General features: G+C 37.7%; 1 protein-coding gene across 9 annotated transcripts in view; it reads right to left on the reverse strand.

Annotated features, from left to right (window-relative positions):
• Window positions 1-419: 419 nt before the first annotated feature.
• The window catches only part of rbfox3 (RNA binding fox-1 homolog 3), a 564559-nt gene continuing 543756 nt past the window's right edge, over window positions 420-21222 (reverse strand). For 7 of the 9 annotated variants that reach the window (XM_031894300.1, XM_031894299.1, XM_031894298.1 and 4 more), the window contains 4 exons: window positions 18817-18856; window positions 17656-17714; window positions 16653-16731; window positions 11632-14229 (listed from right to left, as the gene is read on the reverse strand). In XM_031894300.1, coding sequence (XP_031750160.1) covers window positions 14185-14229; window positions 16653-16731; window positions 17656-17714; window positions 18817-18856 — 223 coding nt within the window. In that variant the 3' untranslated portion in view covers window positions 11632-14184. The other 2 variants (XM_012952840.3, XM_012952838.3) reach the window with 2 other exon arrangements.

The following is a 21222-nucleotide window of genomic DNA, read 5'->3' on the forward strand; positions in this document are numbered from 1 at the left end:
TTTTAATCCCACATTTCTTCCTGTTAAAGTTAGAGCTGCATTATTTCTGGTCAGGTGGTCTCTGAGGGAGCACACAGCCCATCACAAAATGGTGGCTCATGGGAAAAGATGTAAAAGGGCAATTTACTCATTTATATCCCAGTTTGGTAGGATTCTTTGATAGACCACTTAATATGATATAAAGTATTCCTTTCCTTCCTGGGGGTATAGTTTCCTTTAATTAAAGGTGAACAACACCTTTAATGCTAAGGGGTATGGTAAACAAACTACAATGAAAATACTGTGTATCACTACTGAAAGTAACCCTGAACCAATACTTATCCCCAGTGACAACCTCACGTGCTAGGCTACTCTTGGTGCAAAATCCATGCAATGGCGATCCACTTTTTGAGTGTGAAATTAGGACTCACAGACTACAATAGGATTCATAATTTGCATTATTTATATGAAAATACATAGTAATATCCAGGCCCAGACAGAGACCCAAAATAGTCCCTGGCATTTCAGTACACAGAGGCCCAAACATCCCCCCACCAGCCCACTAAATAGTCACTGTCTATGGCATCTTATAGCAACCCCTCTGGCAATTGCTAGAACCCACAGATTGCCATTCTGGGCCTGGTAATAACTAGATTTTAAATTTTAATGACAAATTAGAGAAATTCCTCGTACTGCTCTTTCAGAGCTAATACTAACATATTTAAGTAATAATGTAAATCAAAGTAAAAAAATAACCCCCTTTCCAAAGGGAGCAACATTTTCTTAAAGGTTGTAGCACACAATGTTGTTGAAGAAAGAACTCTTTATTAATCTGAATAGTAATAATAATAATAATATTAATAATAATATACTGTTAATCTGAATAACACCTTTAAAGCATACAGAGTGAGAGAGAAGAGTAGGCTGGTGAGATAGAGAACAGCAGGACCTCTGAGCAAAATAATTCAATGTACAGCTGCAAGGGATTATATATATATATATATATATTTATTTATAGATATATATATAGATGTTACGGTTAAAGCTTGGTTATCCATATATTCTCTGTTTCATGAACCAGTACTAGAATGAGAAATGTCCAGGTCATGTTAATGAATAAACACAATCAAAGGCAAACTGCATTCTAGTACTGAGTTGGGAAAGCAAGAATAGCTTTATAGACCTGGCATTAACCATAATAAATATATTTTATACACACACACCTGATGTAGAAAAGAGTTTTGTTTTGCTGTTTTCTTTGCTTCAGTTTTTTATGCATCTTATAGTTTTTCATAGCACACATAGTATAACGTGAGCATTAAATGGTTTATGGGACAAGCCATTTCGAGGAGATAGTAGTTGGCGTACAGATACTCTATGTTATACTATATATACAGGGATCTTCTCTGCTCCTCAAAGCCAAGACAATCGCCCTTTTTTTTTACCAGTCTCTTAAGAATTCCTCTTGTCATCCCAATTTTTTTTGGTGTGCAGAAAAAAAAGGGGCTTGAGAGAACTGAAATAACCTGCCTGAATGTGCACATTTTGACGGCCCAACGTGGGTTCTCCAAACAGAGGTTGGATGAATAATCTAATCCGACTGGGCTGGCGTACCCTTGTTCTCCACGAGTCCAGAAAGGGTGGATTGTATATTAAGGAAGCAACATTGGCGTCCTTCATAGGCATAGATTAGAACTTTCTAAGAAGGTCATTTGCGGGGGAAAAGTGCAGAATAATGACCACTTTCACCAACTACATCTATGGATAACACTCTTCTTCGATAGGGACTATCCTGTATCTCAGAATAAAAGTGTACAAACTTATATCCCTGTGACTGTTGCCAGAGTCATCATAATGTCCTCTTGCTCGTGACAAGGGATTGCATGTGACACGTAAGAGCAGCACAGCCCCTTGCCAGTCAGCAATTTTAGACAATCCTCCTTAAATTAGCAGAAACAGAGCATCTCTTAGGACAAAGGGCCAAGGAGAATTCCATTTTGTTTTTTTTGTTTGTTTTTTTATTATTAAAGTGCTGTGGAAATATTTGTTTTCTTGGTGTACGTATAAATATACAAAAGAGGAAGCCCTTTGGAAAAAAAACAAAAGCTGCACTAAGCAGTTAAACGCTTCCACTGGCGACTCCTCTTGAAGTAAAAGACATTGCACCTTCTCCTGAACTGAGACTTACCACGCGCCCCGGCAGCTGAAGCAGATAGCAGCTGCCACAAAACTATCAGGATCTGGAGAGTTCAGTCGCCTCCTTCCGAGAGTCGGGAACTTGGGGATAGACTTATAAAAGGTTGGGTGCATAGTGACAATTGTTACAGGCAGCAGAGCCGTGACCTGCAACGTGCATCCTTCATACCCTTCTCTACTGCCTGTGCCTGTAATGAGGATCACTCCGTACAGCAGGGAAGATGGAAGCTCATTTTTGCAGTGTTGGGAAGCAGGGTCGGTGGACTGTTAGGAGCTGTGTAGTCGATGCTGCAACAAAGCTGTCAACCCTTTTTTTATCAGCTTGTTCAGTGTCGTGCCCGGTTTCCCTCTCCTCGGGGAAAGGTTTAACATATCTGAGCAGGTGCGAAGGAAGGTGAAGTGTGAACAGGTTGATAAATGCCTCTTTTACTTGATCTTTGTTTTCTTTACTGATGTCCATTGTATAGTTGAGCACTGTATGATATGAGGATGGTTCGATGATTTTCTCACTACTAAAATAAAAATAAAAAAAAGAAGCAAACAAAAAATAGCCAGAACACACAAAAGACATAAAAACATATACATTTTTCATAACAAGCAAACTTAAAGACACTTTTGGGTAAGTTCTTCCTATAAGGTAAAATTTAATGGACCACTTTTCTATATACATTTAATGGATCATTTAAATGAATGATGAGCTGTTGACTCATTCCTTTTAAAGGAGTTGTTCACCTCTAAATTAACTTTAAGTATAATGCAGGCAGTGATATTTTAAAACAGGAATCAGAGAAGGGCAAAACCCTTGGGAATGCAGGCAGAATAGGTATGTGTGACTGTAGTGTAATACTTAGGGGTGCAGCCAATCACTTTCTTCCTTTGGCATCAGTATGACAGTACTTGAAGTGGGGTGGGATTCTTTCCCACTATATCTTCACTATTCTTTCCCACTATATACTTATACATATATATATATATATATATATATATATATATATATATATATATATACTGTATATATATAAAATAATATACAAATATTCATTTATATTGATAGGGGAAGATACCTTCTTACACCTGTCAGTTTCAGCTAACACCTAACTGAACAAGTTCAATGGAACCATTGTGATTGGATGTCTGTGACTCTACTACCATCAAGAGTTTAAATACCGGGGAATTCCCTACCAGTCATTTGAACTGAAGAAGCCACTCGGATGAGTGGTGAAACGTTTTCAAGAAAAACTCAGAAAAAGTCCAGTTGTTTTAGACTTAATTCTACTAGATACTGTATATCATGACCTGGATGAATGAGAATCTTCATAGACGAAGAGGCATCATGTGCACTAAAAATTACAATAAATCCACAGCAAGTCCGGTATGCAGCATTACATGTTTCTGTGCAATATTTTATATACAGGTGGCTTATTACTGTATGCAGCCCAATCTTTCTATAGTTTTATTTTAGATAATAAAGAGTTAAGAAACGTCAAAAATTAGCATTATATGTTGAAATGACTGAATTGTAGCATACTTATTTTAATGTAGGGATAGAGAACGTTAGTACAGGGGATCATAGAATAAATAAAGGAAAAACAGCCAGTAAAGACTCTTTTTATATTCCATGTGCTTCACTATTCATTGTTTGGATTTAAAGTAAGTATGCCATGGTGACCATATTTCTGTATGTTTGTTAGTCTGATCTATTAGTATAGTTCCCTTTTATGGGTACACTATAAAGGGGATCAATGGTAGGAATCACCTTCTGTCTCGGCTTTGGTATAGGAGGGTAATCAAGTATAGTAAGGGTGCCTGTATTGAACTATCATCCACTACCCTTTCTACTGGGCCTCTTTGAACTGGCGTACTATCAAGCCTTTTCCTCCTGGCATTCTAGGGCTTTCTGGGTCAACAAGATTTGAATCTGGAAAATGTTGTTTCTTTAGTGTTCAGTTTTATAAATAAAGGGTATTTAAATCCAAGCAGAAATTTAATGTTCTAGAAAAGGGCACTTCAACACTTCCATATTTATTTTACTGTGCACAATTTGTGTTTGGAGTGTGGTGTAACACACAATATTTTATTTTGTGGTTGGTAGATATGTATTGTTAATTTACTGGAGAACTCCTATGAGCATTTTTGCAAATTACATCATCTTATTTTGTTGTTGGCCAGTATAAGTAGCCTTTGGAGTTACCCGACTATACAGAGAGCCCCTGCTCACTGACACCCTGACTGATGAGTTTTTTGTGATGCAAATGAGCTGGTAAGGTGATGAGATACTTCCTGGGACTGTTTTTGGAGGTTTGAGTATGTGTTCCTGGAAATGTCAGTTTTTTTTCTTATTACTCTTTAAAGTATTTTTTTTTTTAACCATGTTTGTCCCCCGGATTTGATTTTTGTTTATTATCACTGTAAAACTGTTGTCCATATCCCAGGGGGCATAAGTAGATATGCTTGCCTCTGGATTTATCCAAAAGCCTCATTACCTGTCTATCTAATAAGCGGAATGTGAGCTCAGAAGTTGGGAGGGCACTGCACCAGGCAGCATGGATATATTATGCATAACACAGATCTGAAGATGATTAATGAATCTATGGACTTTACATTCACTAATTGCCTTGTAGTTGTATTATTATTATTTATTAATATTGCCCTGACATCTTACACAGCACTTTCATCAATCACATCGGTCCCTGCCCCCAGTGGAGCTTACAGCCATCAGGAGACAATTAAAGTGCCAGGCGTTCGGAGTGTGGGAAGAAATGAGCGTGCTGGGGGAAGCTCATATAAACATAGGACTTGGTGCAGAGGGGTCTCTGGTCTAAAATGAACTTGGGAATTCAGCACATTTGATATGGCTATTTCTGCTGCTTCATAATTATGTTGATTGTGCAGATAGTATTCATACATTGGGGTTGAGTAAATATATCTTCAGAGTAGTTACTCATAGCAACTTGACTTTTATTAACCTTACTGCTTTTGACTATTCTGGGCTATTTGCTGATTGGTGGCTATGGGTCCCAGTAAAAATGCAGTTTTCTAAAAGTCCTCACAATTTTTTTAAAACATATTTCACCTTGAACCTAATATTGCTAAGCTTTGGTTTATCTACAACAACTGTTGCCTGTAACTTATGTATTTGTTATTGTATATTTCCCTATTAAACTGCCCACATGTCCAGGTCTCTTATAAAAAAAAAAAACAACACACTCAGCATAGACTCTATTGTGCTGTAGGTTTCGACTAATGAGAAAAAAAAATCGCCCGCGTCTAAGGGGCAGGTTTATCAAAGTGTGAAATTAGAGCTAACCCCGCACCCTGGGTACTATAGACACCATATGTTCCATTACCTTATTGTGTTTTTAAACTTAAGTTTCAACTAATTCTTCTCTACCTAAGTCTATGTTTCTCTTGAAAACAGAGCAGGAAAGGTGAATGCATATGGGTCTGAAGGAGGGTTCTATGTTTCTTTATTTAGCTTTCCCTTTTCTTTAAAGGAGAAGGAAAGGTAAAAACTAAGTAAGCTTTATCAGAAAGGTCTCTGTAAATACAGCCATAAGCACTTACAGAAACACTGCACTGAGCCCTCTATCAAAAGAAACAGGATTTCTTGTCTCCTTTTTTCCTGTGCCAGAGTCTGCGCAGCTCTCTCCTCTCTCTTGCTCCCCCCTCCCATAAGAATGCTAATAACTCCCTCATAGTCTTACAAACTTGCATGTACAGGGGTCTTGGTCTTGCTGCAGGAGTGTGGCATTATGGGAATTTTGTTTACAGAGCTCAGTATTTTTTTTTCCGTATGAGGCTTCTGATCATCTGAACAGGTGAAATATGGGGAGACTTAAGGGCACTATTGAGAGAACTGAAGGTATGCCTGTAGCTTGAGATGAACTCTTTATTAGCCTTTCCTTCTCCTTTAATTTTTCTAGAAGCCAGGTAGGTTTTAGGCAAAATCACGTTGACAGTATACAAGCCAATAAGATGAGGACCGCATCAATACGCTAATGTACTCCTCCTCCTGACGGGATATTTATACCTGCCTGGTCGATATCTGCCAGGTATCAGTCGGGTAGGCCTGTCACATAGGCCGATAAACTGTAGCTTTTATTGGCCCGCATATAGCTGCCTTTTTTTTCATCTTGGAAACTACACAAAACCATGAAATTGGCTGTAACTGTTTTCAAAAAGGATCTATTTTTTCCAATGCTAATTCAACTTAATGTTGTGTTTAGCCCTCTAACCAATTTTCTGCACTGTAATTTTTATTTTGGTTTCTCATTTTTTTCATTTTCAATCTAGCAGCCTCAAGGCTGTTTTACCAAAACTGAAGCAGTCATTGTACCCGCACAATTAATTTTCTATTATTAATCTTACATGTTGTTTTACTTTGTATTGTTTTGATTAATTTTTAATAAGGTTTATCTTTTATTTCAACAAAAAACATTTACGTAACAGTAAATATTTTAATATCATCTGCTCTTGCTTATTGCTGCCATGTGGGAAGGTGTCATACTAATATATTTAACAGAGCAATATTCACGATGTGCTAAAATAAGCATGCTTGAAATGTTCAGTTTTTATTTCACTGAAAACGTGATAAAAAGTTCAACATAGTTACTCTTCTTTTTTGCCTACAACTGTTTTAGCAGAGAACTTTTCTGCTTTTTTTTTTTTTTAGGTAATAAAGCTTTTAGAGTTCTTGAGACCAAAACTTAACAGCATATTCTAGATAGGCCCTTATTGGTGTTGTGTAGAGGGAAATAATTCTTTCCTTCCACTAATATATGCCCCCTTTTTTTATAAATGTTTTTATTGAGTTTTACACAAAAAAAGTAGTTTACATATCTGGTTACAATATATTTTTTTTCCTTTGTAGTTGTTCGAAATGTATTTATAGTTACAGTAGTAAATTGCTTGCAGTGGTATACAATTTGAATATGATCATTAGGAGATCGCCAGATGTATTTAACTCAGTTAACAAGGTAACAGATAACAAAACAATAAAACAGAGTGACCCGCATTCAAGCCCAGCCTGTTCTCATGTGTAGGAGATATTCACTCGTGTTGATAGCATCCTGGCTATTCTGTGACTCCTGGGGGGCTCTGTCTCTTGTGATCTCTCATCGTGTGGGGATGTCTGTATATAATTTTGTGTTTCTAATAACAATTGGTTATTGTCATACCACGTGGTGTTCTGTAGAGAATGTATTGTTAGATATTTGATATAGTCAGGGAGGGATGTTATGTATTTGTCCCATTGTGTTTTGTTCCTTATGTTCCATTGTCTCCAGCCAGTCCATATAGAAAATATGATGTAATTTTGTTTGGCCAAATCTAGTGATGGTTGTTCTGGCCAAAGGTGTAAAATTGTCTTGCGTGCAGCTGCAGCAAGGTGTTCTGCACGGGCTCTTTCAGGCTTTGTAAGAGGTGTAGATTGGCGTAGTTTGCTAAGGAGCGCCCATTCAAAGGAGAGATGTAGTGATTTGCCTGTTAAGTGAGACCAATAAGTGCCGATTTGTGTCCAGAAGCATTGTACCCTTGGACTTATATATGCCCCTTTTACTAAAGGACAATAAGTTGCTGCCCCTTCCTGCTGCTGACTGGCATTGCTTCCAACAGCCACAAGAATACTTGGTTATTCACCAATTGCACATTTTATAGTCCCAAGTGTAAAAACTTACATTTATGAACATTGACCCTCATCTGCCACTTAGCTGTCCAGACTGCCAGTTTTTCCAGATCCCCTTGCAAGTCTATAGTCTATAGTTATATTAGCTTTTACTATAAGGGCTGTGACAGACGGGGAGATTAGTCGCCGCACAACGAATCTCCCTTGTCGCGGGCAACTAATCTCCCCGACATGCCATCCCACCGGCTAGCATGGTGTCTGCGGCAAGGGAGAATTGTCGCGCGGTGACTAATCTCCCCGTCTGTCACAGCCCTTATAGTAAAAAGCTAATATAACTTTAGACCATCGACTTTTCTTATACAATACTATAGGACTATGTGTTACTATGAAATACAGGCCATTTAATGTTGGTCTAGTTTTTTGTTGAGAAATGTTTTTTTCCTAAATTTTTCTACCAAATATAGTTTTGGTCCTTTTGTTAACAAACATATTACCCATTATCGGCTTATACAAGTATTAGGCTTATGAGAAAGACTATTTCAGTGTGTGTGTGCATTCCATTATGTTAAGATACAAAATGAAGGGTATTAAATAGATGAAGGTTTGAAGACTCACAGTCTGGCTCCACTACAGGGATTTAATGCTATAGCACAATAATATCAAGTAGGAGCGTGCTAGTGCATCTCGCCACATTTACTGAAAGCTTTCTCACAACAGATCGATTCAGGTTTTTACACCGCTAAGCTTCCATACCAATTACATTATGGGACATACAATGATAGAATATCTCACAAGAACTGGATTGTGACAAAGGCATAGTAAGTAACCTACAGGCTTCAGAATACTGCCTGCCATCCTATCAGACCTGTGCACTGCAACACGGATTGTTAGCCTATTGTGTATATGGGCTGTTCTCTACATTCCACATAATAATCTCCTGGAAATTGACCTGATTTGTTCTCCTACCAACAGCCTGTTTGGGGGTTCATTTTAACCCAGATTCACCTAATTCATGTTTATTATATCACATGTGTACAGATTGCTAAGTATACTTTGCACAAAATAGTCACTAAGTAGCGGTTGCCTTTAGACATTAATATGAATTGAAATATACATTTTTAGATTTTGAATATATTGTACTTCTTTTCATGGACACTATCACTTTAGATGGTTTTCATTAAACTTAATAGGAGGCAGTATGAGAAACCACCCCATGACATTAGCCTAAAGACTGACTTTTGGCCTGAAATCCACTTCAATGTATGGCAACAGGCAGGTTCTATACCAGGCATGGCTTTGTATAAATGACAGATAAAAGCAGGCTGAACCCAAAGTCAATAGCCCATGCATAGCAATAACAGTCGGGACTTCAATTTTTTTTTTTTTATAAAAATGATTACTGTACAGAATAGAATTAAATAAAATGTTCTGTCACATTAATAATTCCCTTTTTTGACATTTCTGGTCTTTTAAGAAGTCTATAGAGGCAATCTGCTCATAGGTCATCTAGTTTATCAAGAGGGGAATGATAAGAATGCTGAGCCGGCTGTTTCATTAGCTGGAACCTTTGCGGCAATGTCATTTGCCAATGATTTTAACAGAGATTCTTCTCCGTGGAATCCATGATCTGTTATTAACATTTGCAGTCATGGACTGGGTTAAAATATATAAGGGAATGTAAGTTATTATATAGTAGGAAATAAAAAAAAACACAGAGAAAGGCATAGATCTGATATTTACTATTATAGTTAAATACTAAACTACTACTGCATGTAGGTGTCCAATGATCTACCTTTTTCTCTGGATATAAATGCTGATTCAATTGTTTTTATAATTAGCATATCATTGAGTAGGCAGCTAAAAGCTTAAAAAATGTCATTACCTTCATGGCAACAAGCTAATTAGACATATATACATATATATATATCCAAAGTTAGGGGTGAAAATGCAATGGTTTTGTTCCCTTTCCATAATGCCACAAAAGCCCGGGCCCAGGGTGGCACAAATTAAGGGGCGGTATGTCCCTAGCTGCTCTAGAAATTTGCTCACACCAGAGCACTGTGGTCTAGGCACGTCTCGCTTGCACACAATCCACAATCCTAGGGGGACGGGTGAGTGGTGGAGGATGCCGGCCCCTGGATGGCCAGAAGTGAAATCTGATCTCTGCACTGTGAGGCGCAAGTGGTATGTAAGTGAGCACTAGGGGGCATTCTCTTGTGCCTCTTAGCGCTCTACACTTGCATGTCTGGGTAAGTAATTGACCCCTTATATTTATGTTATGAATACAGGTTGATAAATGCAAAGAACAGAAACCTGTACAGGCATATGTTGTATCTGCATTCCGTCCAACAGACAAACAGTGATATATTTGCATTAAAGTCATTTTATCTATAGCAAATAGCTCAATTTACTCATTAAGACACATTATGCTTCTACTGGTCTGCCAGATACTAGTGCCAAAAAATTAACATTAAATACTAAATCCTGATGTCTAAGGCCAGGAGACACATATATCAAAAGAATGAAGAGGACTACTCTACAGCCCTCTTTGCTTCTCCAGGTGCATGGCGTGCTTCCTGGAAAGCTTTATAGAGAACTGCCTCTTTAAAACTTGATGAATATGTGCCCTAACTGTAAGCTTAAGTTTCAATTTAGCAGTCTAATGGGTTTATGTAATAAAAGGCACTAAGTTTGCCCAGGAGCTGTAACCCATAGCAACCAATCAGCAGGTAGTATTTACTGATCACAATTTTAAAAGCAAACATCATATTGGTTGACATGGGTTACTGCACCTGAGCAAACTTAGTGCCTTTTATTACGTTCCCCCCTAGGTGCAGTTGTCATGTGGTTAATCCTTATCTGGCATAATATACAATGTTTATTCTATTTTCAAACCTTCTGAACCTTTACATGTGAAAATTGAATCCAAAAGCTTGTATCAGTATTGTGAGATCATGTTGATTAATATCTGCCTAAGTTGCTTTTATGTGTTAAATATATTATTTGGTTCGGCCTACTTGTAGCAACAACAAAGTTAGTCAACAGGGTTTCAATAAATGTGGTCTACTTAGATTATGCCAAGGCTTCTGATCCAGTACTATTTAAATGCCACTTTCTAAACTAAGGTCTAGTGGTCTTGGTGGTGGTCTCCAGTTCTTATATGGGCCATTATAAAGATATAAAGTCTAGAGGAGAGCAACCGGATTTGATAAAGGGTATGGAAGATCTCAGTTAAGAGAAAAGGCTGGCCAATATGGGGTTGTTTATGTTCATTACTATCCAAAATTTTATACAAGGTCCAACATTGCATCTCTCATGGCCAGACAGCTGGATTAAATATTAGGACCACACTGCTAGCAGACAGAAGTAAATTCTGCATGTTCTAACTGTGCTAATGAAAGAAGTTAGATATGATTTACTCAACCAATTGCCATCCCAGCTGGGACTGGGCCAAATTCAAAAATACAAAGTACAAATTTAGATAACTCTAAATTTAAGCAAAGGAAACTGCTAAGTCTATAAATATAGAACTATACGTGGCAGGATTTCTAAACCTTTCCCTAAAGTTGAAGACTGAGCTGTGTGACTGTGTGACGCTTATTCTGCCATTACTCTTGTATAATTATGGATTCCATAAGAGACATGGGAAGACATGAATACCTTTACTTGCTCACGTTTCTGTTAAATGTTCGTGATGTGTTACTGGTACTGTTGGAAGATACAGATGAGCAAACCACAACTTTAAAAAATATCCTATTTAACCCAATCTCTCTTCTATGTCTACCTGGATGGTGGAATGGCATAATGATACATTAAAAGAGACTTAAAGTCAGTGTAATTAACAGAAGCAATGCTTTATTCAAGTTTACAGGACTTTGTATCTTTCATCCTTTGTGTAGGATAAGGAATTGCAAATACAATATAATGAGGTTTAAATGCTATTAGTCCCATAAACTTCCATTCATAAAGCCAGGCTTCAAAATCTGTTGGTTATCCAAAAAAGCTCAGCTGAACCCAAAGGGATTGTAGTAAGGGATATGAATTAACAAAACACAATGGCAGAATTCCCTTCACTAAAAACACAATATCCCAGAAATGCCCCAAAGTTGAATGGAAGCTGGTAGTGGGTTGACATGGCAGTGCCATTACTCAAGAGCACTGACATTGTGCTATACTCATGAAGCAAATACTGGTTTTACAAAGGTAAAAAGGCAACCTTCCAAATAAAATTTTTCATAATAACCCTCAAAAAACATGAAACAAGAAAAAAAAAATCAACTAAATTCATGGTATTTTGGCAAAATATGAACTGATAAATGTTGCAGACGCAGGCAGTGGCAAATAGTATGAGTCAATACTGCAAAAAGAGGACTTAATGGCACAGTATTAGCTACAGATATCTTTCTTATATTCTAAATGCCAATAGCTTGTCACTGCCTAAACTGCATTTACAGCATTTATATACAATAGATCTTCCATACTATGAACTATAATATTGCACACAATGGGGGGTTTCCCAAGCTGTGAGGCCAACGTGCCTTCCAATTTTGCTGCTGATTTGTTTTACATGGAGCCTAAAGGGCTATGCATTCCAATTGGTTGGTAATGTCTGCACTGCTAATTTAATCTAAGAATTGATTTCAAGCATTTGAGGCATTGGTGAAAAAATTATGAGAACCCCTATTATAGAATATTATTTTTGTCCTTAATCTTTTCTATGCTGCCGGTCTCCACTCTATTGAATTGTGCTTGCTGGAATCAGTGGCTCTAGAAACCTGGATGTATATTGGATTATTATTTATACCAACATATTATGCAGCACTTTACAGAGAATGCTGAATCGCTCTTGTAAGACTAGAATTCTAATAGTTAAAGTATTTTCTTCTGCAGCTTTTCGCTCCTGCCCTTTTCTCTATCTCTTTTATATGAGCTTTTAAACCAATGCAAGTGTTACAGTGGCTGACTATGTTTGCTCTCATAATGCAATATTGGTCTGGATTGGACCGCCATACAAGTACCATTAATTGTATGAAGCTTGTGCTACCCATACAGAGGCAGATTTAAGATATTAAATTAGCCCCTTCAGACCGAATCAGCTTATCTGCTGATGTGGTTCTCTACCAATGGCCTGCATTGATGCCCATTTTGATCCAATTATCGGCACAAGGCCTCAATTATTGGATCAGTCCAGTGTCGGAGTGGTCTACTGGGATACCAGGGAAAACTCCCAATTGGCCCAAGTTTCAGAGTGCTGCCCATTTCATGTCAGTCCCTATTTCTGCATGGGAACAAAGTGGCTAAATAGATGAAAGGATCAATTATAGTAATTAAAGAAAAGACACTAGGAGAATAAAGTGGTAAAGTCGTTAAGTGAGGAGAGGAGAAAAATATTGTGGACGGTGGGCCTATGGTATAAGGATTTCTGGTGGGCCCATGGCATCCCAGTCTGATACTGGATCAGTTCAGTATGGGCCAGCATTGGGAAAAGATCTTCAGGTGTATGGGCCTGCTGTTTTATAGATTATTATTTATATGTGTATGGCCAAGTTTAGAGGCAGGTTTGCTAAATTTTGAATTAAAGCTTTTGTCTCACTTTCCAGCATTTTTATAATAAACCTTTAAACCTTTATTGTAAAATATACATTAGAAAAAATGTAAATTTTTGCCTTATATGAGTTCTTCATTTAACACCAATACCTGTTTATGTCAACAAGCCCTCACTGGTTTCTAATTATAATAAATGTAATTCAGCTAGAAAGGGAACACTGTGGCCAATAGGAAATGTGCGAGTGCTCTGCTATTCAGCCGGAACTTCCGAGAGTACTAGTTATACAAGAGCTTGAATAAAACCTTTCCGCTTGCTTGCCTCCTTTCTATTTAGTGTGCTTGATGTGCCCTTTCATTATACAGCAGGTAACTGCCAAATAATACAATCCAAATAATTAAGTAGAGTAATATTAGTTGGATTCATAACTCATATATATATATATTTTAAATGTAAATATACATTAGATGTACCTGACAGCAGTAAAAAAATCACTTGTCCATAAAATTATGGGCTAATACAAATGGCCAAAAATTAAATACAACCTGCGTCCATGGATTTATGGTGAGAGCAGAATTAGGCATAGTTCAAACAGTTACAAAAAGTCATTACAGAAGGTAAAGTTACAAAATGATCACAGGTGCATCCTGCACAGATATACACACACACAGGGGGGTCAGCAGGGTTGAGGTAAAGGTTTGTCCTTCCATGGATTAGGCCAGAGGGGGCAGCACTGGCTGTTCCTTTCATGTTCTGTGGACCCATCGCCCCAGATGTTTTTGTATTTGATTTATTGTTTTTTTTTTGTTTAGATCTCATTTTAAGGGTGACTGATCACTTGCTAGTAGGGGGTGAATCGACTGTAAGTCCCTCTGTACAGGCTAGCCTGCAACATCAAAGATGAAAAACAGCCAATCAGTAGTGGAAAAAAAAGACATTTCACTCTCTGCTCTTCTCTTGCTTGGAGATAATAGGTTTAATTGGCTCTTGGGGCCTCAGAATATGTATTGACCAGAGTATGATAAATTTGAGCTGTTTCCAGTTGTGCTTTGCTCGCTTTGTTTGAAAAATCACCCTCTTATTAGAAGGGCTTTTGTCTTGTCCTCTCCTGTTTTACTCCCGCATTAACCTTAATATTTCTGATTGGCCAAAATTATGATAATTACACTCTAGCCAGTTAAACACTTGTATGTTTTGCAAGAGAAGAGAATGGTGGAGAAGCAAAATAGAAGAAAAAGAACCAAAAAAAAGCACTCTGAAATATATATTTATATCTATAAATAAAAAATAAGAGCAAAACTGTGAGCATGAATTGGGGCAGGAACATAAGAAAGAAGGATGGTAGGAAGGAGCAGAGCGTTACACTATAGAAAGAGGGAATGTACGGTTAATGATGGCTTTTAGCTAGCAGCTGCACTGGAGAGCAAAATGAGGATTTAGTCATTGGGGTAACTGGGGAATCTCCCTCTTGCAGTTGCATTTTCCTTCTGGTTGTTTGTGTTTGTTTTGTGCATGAATTAAGAGATGAATTGGCAAGTGAAAAAAATATGTTTTACTTTGACAAAACTTCTCACAACAGTGAGAAAGGAAACAATGTGTGTTTTCATCTTTGATGCTGTTACCAGGCTAGCTAAAAACAAGCATTAAGGCAACTGGCTCTTTGGCTGCACCCAGCTGAAATTCCCAAGATGGCACAAAGATTCCTAAAAATTGTTAGGTGTTCTATGGCAAAATTTTCTGAGTTCCAATAACAATGTGTAACAATAGGAGTTGCAGAACACAAGACACATGGATATTAAAAAGGCTTAGTTCTAGAACTTCCACTTCGAACTTAGAAAAACACTGACAGTCAGTTGACTTCTAATGTAGGTCCAAGGGAAAGACTGTCAGTCAACTGGCTACTAATGTACATCCAATGGAAGGAAACAGTAGGATAAGTGAACACTATTGATAAAGAAAACATACTAAGCTAACATTACCAGGGAGTAATAATTACTACTTGATGTGGTTAATTGAAACTATATTGGCAGATATCATAGGCTGATATTGAACTGTCTACATTTCAGATTGCAATGAATTCAGTGGGCGACCAGCCTTCTTGAAAGACTGATTTACACTTTGGAAAGCATGTTATAAGTTAAAGTAGCAAGTATAAAAAGGGAAATTACAAGATGAACATTTTCTATAAATAAATAAATGGAGAATTCAAGATGGTTAGTTTTAAATTTCTAAATTATAAGGTACTGGAAGGTGCTGGAAAGAAACAAATTCAATGTAATATCTTCACTACATGGCAAAACATATGTGGACACCTGCACATCTAAAGTCTCATTCCAAAACCAAGGGAATTAATATGAAGATGGTCCTCTCTTTATTGCTAAAACAGTGTCTACCCTCTTCTCTTCTGTGAAGGCTTTCCACTAGATGTTAGAACATTGATGGTGGGATTTGCTTCCATGTATAAGGTGTTGGACATTGATTTTGGGGATCAGGCCTGATTCCAATTGGCATTCCAGTTCATCCCACAGGGGTTCAATTGGGTTAAGGTCAGGCCTCTGTGCAGGGCAGACAAGGTCTTTCAGTTCCATCTCTGCAAACCCATTCTGTATGTACCTTAATTTGTGCAAGGGTTATTATCCTGCTGAAATGAGAAAATGCCTTTCCTAAACTATTGCCTCAAAGTTCAAAGCACTAAATTGTTACAAATGTCATTGTATGATGCAGTGCCAACAATGATGGCTGTGGCTCAAATATATACAGACAGCAACAATAGGTCCCATTCACCCATCAATATATATAATACTAATACGTTCTGTGCAATAAGCTACCAAGAAAAACCTTTAAGCAAAACAATGATTGTTTGTCCATATATTGAAATATATCTCAAGATGGCCAACTGCGCCAAAGGGGATGACTTTGACATAGTTGGCCAGCTTAAAGTATATTGCAATATAGCGACAAACAATCTGTTTTGCTTATAGGGAAGGGTATTTCTTGGTAGCTTAATGTCCTATATTGATAATGGGTGAGTGCAGAGGACATTTTTTTGCCATCTGTATAAATTTTGTGGTCACATTGCACTCCCACCTAATGGTCAAAAATTTAGTATTGAGGACAACTTTCCCTTTTTTGGCTGTGGCTTAAATATCCAATTCCAATAATTACAAGGGGTGTCCACAAATTTCTGGCCACATAGTGTAGATTTCATGAAGCCCTGTAGATATGTATATTTACTGACTCCTATATGATAAGGTTATCCAATGACCAAAGTACAAAAACAGTGCAAGTGTTCTTTCAAAACGTACTTACCATCGTTCCAATGCTGTATGTAGCTGCAGGGCCAATGGTGTGGTGATAAGGATCTGCTGCTGCATACACTCTGCCATAACTGCCAAGAGATCCCCAAAAAATATTACCTATGACTTTTAATCATAATGCTGTTGGTTTTTTAATAACAGTTTTGCTAAATTGAGGATTAAAGAACAATTTTAGGGACGCATTAATTACTGGAGACAGCAAAGTAACTATAAACATACTAATATAATTTGCAAATAACCAACACATTCAGTCTCCCCCTCCAAAACCCAACCCGCAAAATCTGAGATCCGTTTCTTGTGAACAAGTAAAATGGGCTTATGGGTAAAGTGCTGATACAAGGCTTACAAGGTGTGTGGGAGAATACCCCAATGTTTCGGACACAAGTCCCCTTTGTCAAGAGGTTTTAATGATTTTGTAATTATACATTATTGAAATTATATGCCTTATTAAATCACATTTTTGCATACCTTAAGTATCTGTATTAATGATGTGGTGTGCAGAGTGAACTTTTCTAGTTTTCATTATTTTCTGACTCTATTTGAATAGGAGCCTTTACTAAATTTGCATAAAGGGAGTGCCCCCCATTGTTTTTCTTTTTTTTTTAAATGCTAAAGTGAACCACCTAGTGGTTCTTGTTAGCTGACACCAGTTCTATTAGTGTGGCACTTGCTATAGCAGACATTGAATACAGTATTATTGTACAGAAGTAGATTCACATTTGATGTGCAGCTATTACAATAGGAAATATCACAATCACATTGAAGCCACAAGGGTTTTATATAAACCAGTGACATAAAGAGGTCTGGGATATTTATAAGAAGAGCACTTTATTACCATTCATTACAGCACATGATTTCCTGATTTAGTGCCCCCGGATACAATAAACCGTACTGACTGGTTGCTATGGGTTACAAGGCTATGTGGAACCGTTGCAACTTTTTTTTATGTTTCCCCCTTATTGTTCAACCATGACTCATGAGTCTCTCTGTCTCACCTGTCACTATAGGCCGCAGCTGCTGCTGGTTGGGCATATCTGTAGGCTGCATATCCTCCCTGTGAAAAGAATAAAAAGAAAACCAGTTAACGTGTGTATTTAGTGGGGTGCCCTATTACAAAAGTTAATAGTAACTAAATAACAAGTAAGTAAATAGTTTTAAAGGGGACCTGTCACCTTAAGAAATAATTCCAAATTTAGTTCTACCATGTTAGTTGAGAAAAATAAACTTCACTTACACTATATAAATAATCTAAATCTTGTTTCCTTCAGTCTTGGAATTACACAATTCCAGCAAGCAGCCACCATTTTGTGGACACTGTTATTTAGAGAAGCTTTGCATCATGCCAAAATCTTGTTTATGTGACTGAATTGAGGGCCAGATGCTCAAACCCATGCAGTGGTTACACAATTAGATGGTAAGGAGGGAGGGGGAGAGTGAGGAGTGCAGTGACATCTAGGAAGTGCTCAATGGAATTTTAAAGCTATTGTCTGCCCCGCCTCTATGCCTAAGGCATAGAGGCGTGGCAAGTAATATATGATTGACAGACGGGATTTTTGAATGCCTTTATAATGGCTATGGATGCGTTAATAAAAAAAGGAATTTGGATTTCATGTTTAATTTGAACAGGACTTTTATTATACAGTTTTTTATGTCTGGGTGACAGGTCCGCTTTAAAGTGTTAAGTTCTTTTTGATGCAAAACAGTTATTATATTTAGAATACAAACCCCATTTTTTCAGTGGGACAATATTAAGGCTAAGTCTTCTATTAAAAATAGACCTTTGATCCTTTGCAAAATTCAATACTTGTGACAAAAAGTCATGTGTGCTTGGCTTTTTCTATATTTTCTCTATCCTACCTATTCTTGGAAGGGTCTGTAAACATTTAAAAAGTCCTACAGTCCTACTCCTTTTGTTAGCCAACCCTTTTTAGCATTAATAAGACAGCCCTCATCTTTTCCAAGGTTAGTGTCCATTCCAGATATGTATAATTAACATGCAAATGCTTTATCTCATACAGCAGAAGTATTGTCAAACCTGGACCTTATGTAATTTGCATTGCAGGGAATATGGGTGGTTGTAGATGGCCCAGAGCAAAATATTACCTTGCAAAGAACATAAAACAAGAACACATTTTAAAATGACACTTAAGACTTACATATATTTCTGCTCCGTAGAAGCCGTCTTGGTAAACAACTCTGTGAGAAGATATAGAAGTTAGAAGGCTATGGTTACATGCTAATGATATAAGCAGACATTTTTAGAGGTCTTTTAATTTACTTGGTTCTTAGTTGCTTCAGAACCTGTAGGGATCATTTATACAGGGATTACAGTGAAAAATGGACCCCTAACTGTGTTACTAAATATTCTTTGCATGTCAGTTACTAAAAGCACTTCCTTCATAGCTGTCAGGCTTGTCCACTAATTGTATGTATGTATATCCTTATTTATAAAGCGCTACTTATGTATGCAGCACTGTACAGTTGAATACATTAATACAATTATTAAGATAATAATAGATAAATACAAAGTATAACAATAAATACAAATAAATACAAGATACAGTTGCAATAAGTTAAGAGTCAAAAACACAAGAGGATGGATGTCCCTGCCCTGTAGAGCTTACAATCTATATGGATAACTGTTTTCTGAAACAAATGCTAATTAATTTACTTGGGGCCTAGTACTTAATACTATTAACATTGGTAAATACAGGTCACTGTACTTCCTTGGTTCCTGAGTTTGATTCCAGTCATGGCACTGTCTGCAAGGAGTATGAATTAGCTTGATCTGTGTGGGTGCATTCTGACTTCATCAACATGCCAAAGCCATACAGGCAGCTTAACTAGTTCCAGATAAAACTGTCCCTGCCCTGTGTGTTTTGTGTGCATGTGATAGGAGCCCTAGATTATAAGCTGCACTGAGGTTTAAGGCTCTGGCACATGGGGATATTAGTCGCCCGCGACAAATCTCCCTTGTCACGGGCGACTAATCTCCCCGAGTTGCCGAGTTACATGTTCGCCGGTGGGATGGCGGGTCATGACAACTCGGGGAGATTAGTCGCCCGCGAACATGGAGTTTTGTCGCGGGCGACTAATCTCCCCGTGTGCCAGAGCCCTTAAGGAAAACCCATCCCCGAAACTGCGGCAAAACTTGTCAGTATAAATACTTTGCTCTTACCCTCTGAATGATGGACAACCTAGAAGACACTGATCCAGCCATAGTTCCTGCACATGATGCTGGAACTTAAGGACAATTTTTTTTCCAGTAACCATGAACGTGTGACAAATGTTATGTGCCAAAAGGTGGCAGAATGCCATCAGGAAGAAAAATAGATATAGCAAAAATGTGTGCTTATTGTTGAACCCTTGCTTTAACTAAGTTTTTTATGAATCTGTACCATTAGGCTTTTTGGGGATGCAGTAGTTATTTTTTTGTACTATAATTTGGCTTCTGCTGGAAACATCACATTCTAAGCATCAGTTCTGCCAATGAGTGCTCTTAGGTTTAACCAGAATATCGTCTACCTGTTTCTGACTATTAAGGAATAACAACTGAAATGTGGAACACTTGAATGTAGTTTACATAAAGCATTGATGGTTGGATGCCAGTTTCTTCCATTGCATCTGTGAGATGCTGTCTATTTGTTGTTCATTTGTTTTGTATCATGCTGCACTGAGTGACCTTAGAAGGACACCTTGTCTTGCCAAGTTCCTCTATTTATCTTCTGCTTCCAACCCCTTTCTTTTCTGTGTTCCTGCCAAAGTCAGTCCTTCTGACTCACACTTCCAAGCCATGTTCCAGCATTTTAAAGGAACAGTAACACCAAAAAATTAAAATATAGCAAAGAAATTAAACTATAATATATTACTGCTTTCCACTGGCAAAAGTTGTGTGTTTGTTTCAGAAACACTACTAGAGTTTATATAAATACCCGGCTGTGTAACCATGGGGGCAGACATTCAAAAGGAAAAAAGGCTCAGGTTATATAGCAGCTAACAGATAATGCATTATAGAATGCAATGGTGTGTTATCTGCTATGTAACCTGTGCATTTTCTCCTTTTTTTCCAGTATGAATGGCTAACCCTGTGGCTACACAGCAGGGTATTAATATCACCTCTAGTAGTGTTTATGAAACAAACACACAACTTTTACAAGTGCAGAGCAGTAGTATATTATAATTTAATTTCTTTGATATATTTTCATTTGTTGGTGTAACTAGCCATACTGCCAGTGGATTCCTTGTAAATATAGTAAATCTGCATATCTGTATGTCTCGTCATGGCTGTACTGTTGACTACCCTAACATCCCAATTAGGCTTTCGCTGACACTTGTAATATGGCAGATGTGAGACTGAGGAATTACAATGTACACTACACAGTACACAGTGTGTCCAACACACTGCCCCATACACTGGCAGCTCATGGGCCAACATATGGGGCCCACCTACAGGCCTGCATAGCCAATATATAGCCAAAATCAGGCAGATTTGATTTCCCTGCCTGATGAGGACCACACTGGCATGTTCATGCAGTCCACATCCAACAGGCCTGTAGCTAGGC

This window comes from Xenopus tropicalis, chromosome 10 (assembly GCF_000004195.4).
Source record: "Xenopus tropicalis strain Nigerian chromosome 10, UCB_Xtro_10.0, whole genome shotgun sequence".
Classification (NCBI taxonomy): Eukaryota; Metazoa; Chordata; class Amphibia; order Anura; family Pipidae; genus Xenopus; species Xenopus tropicalis.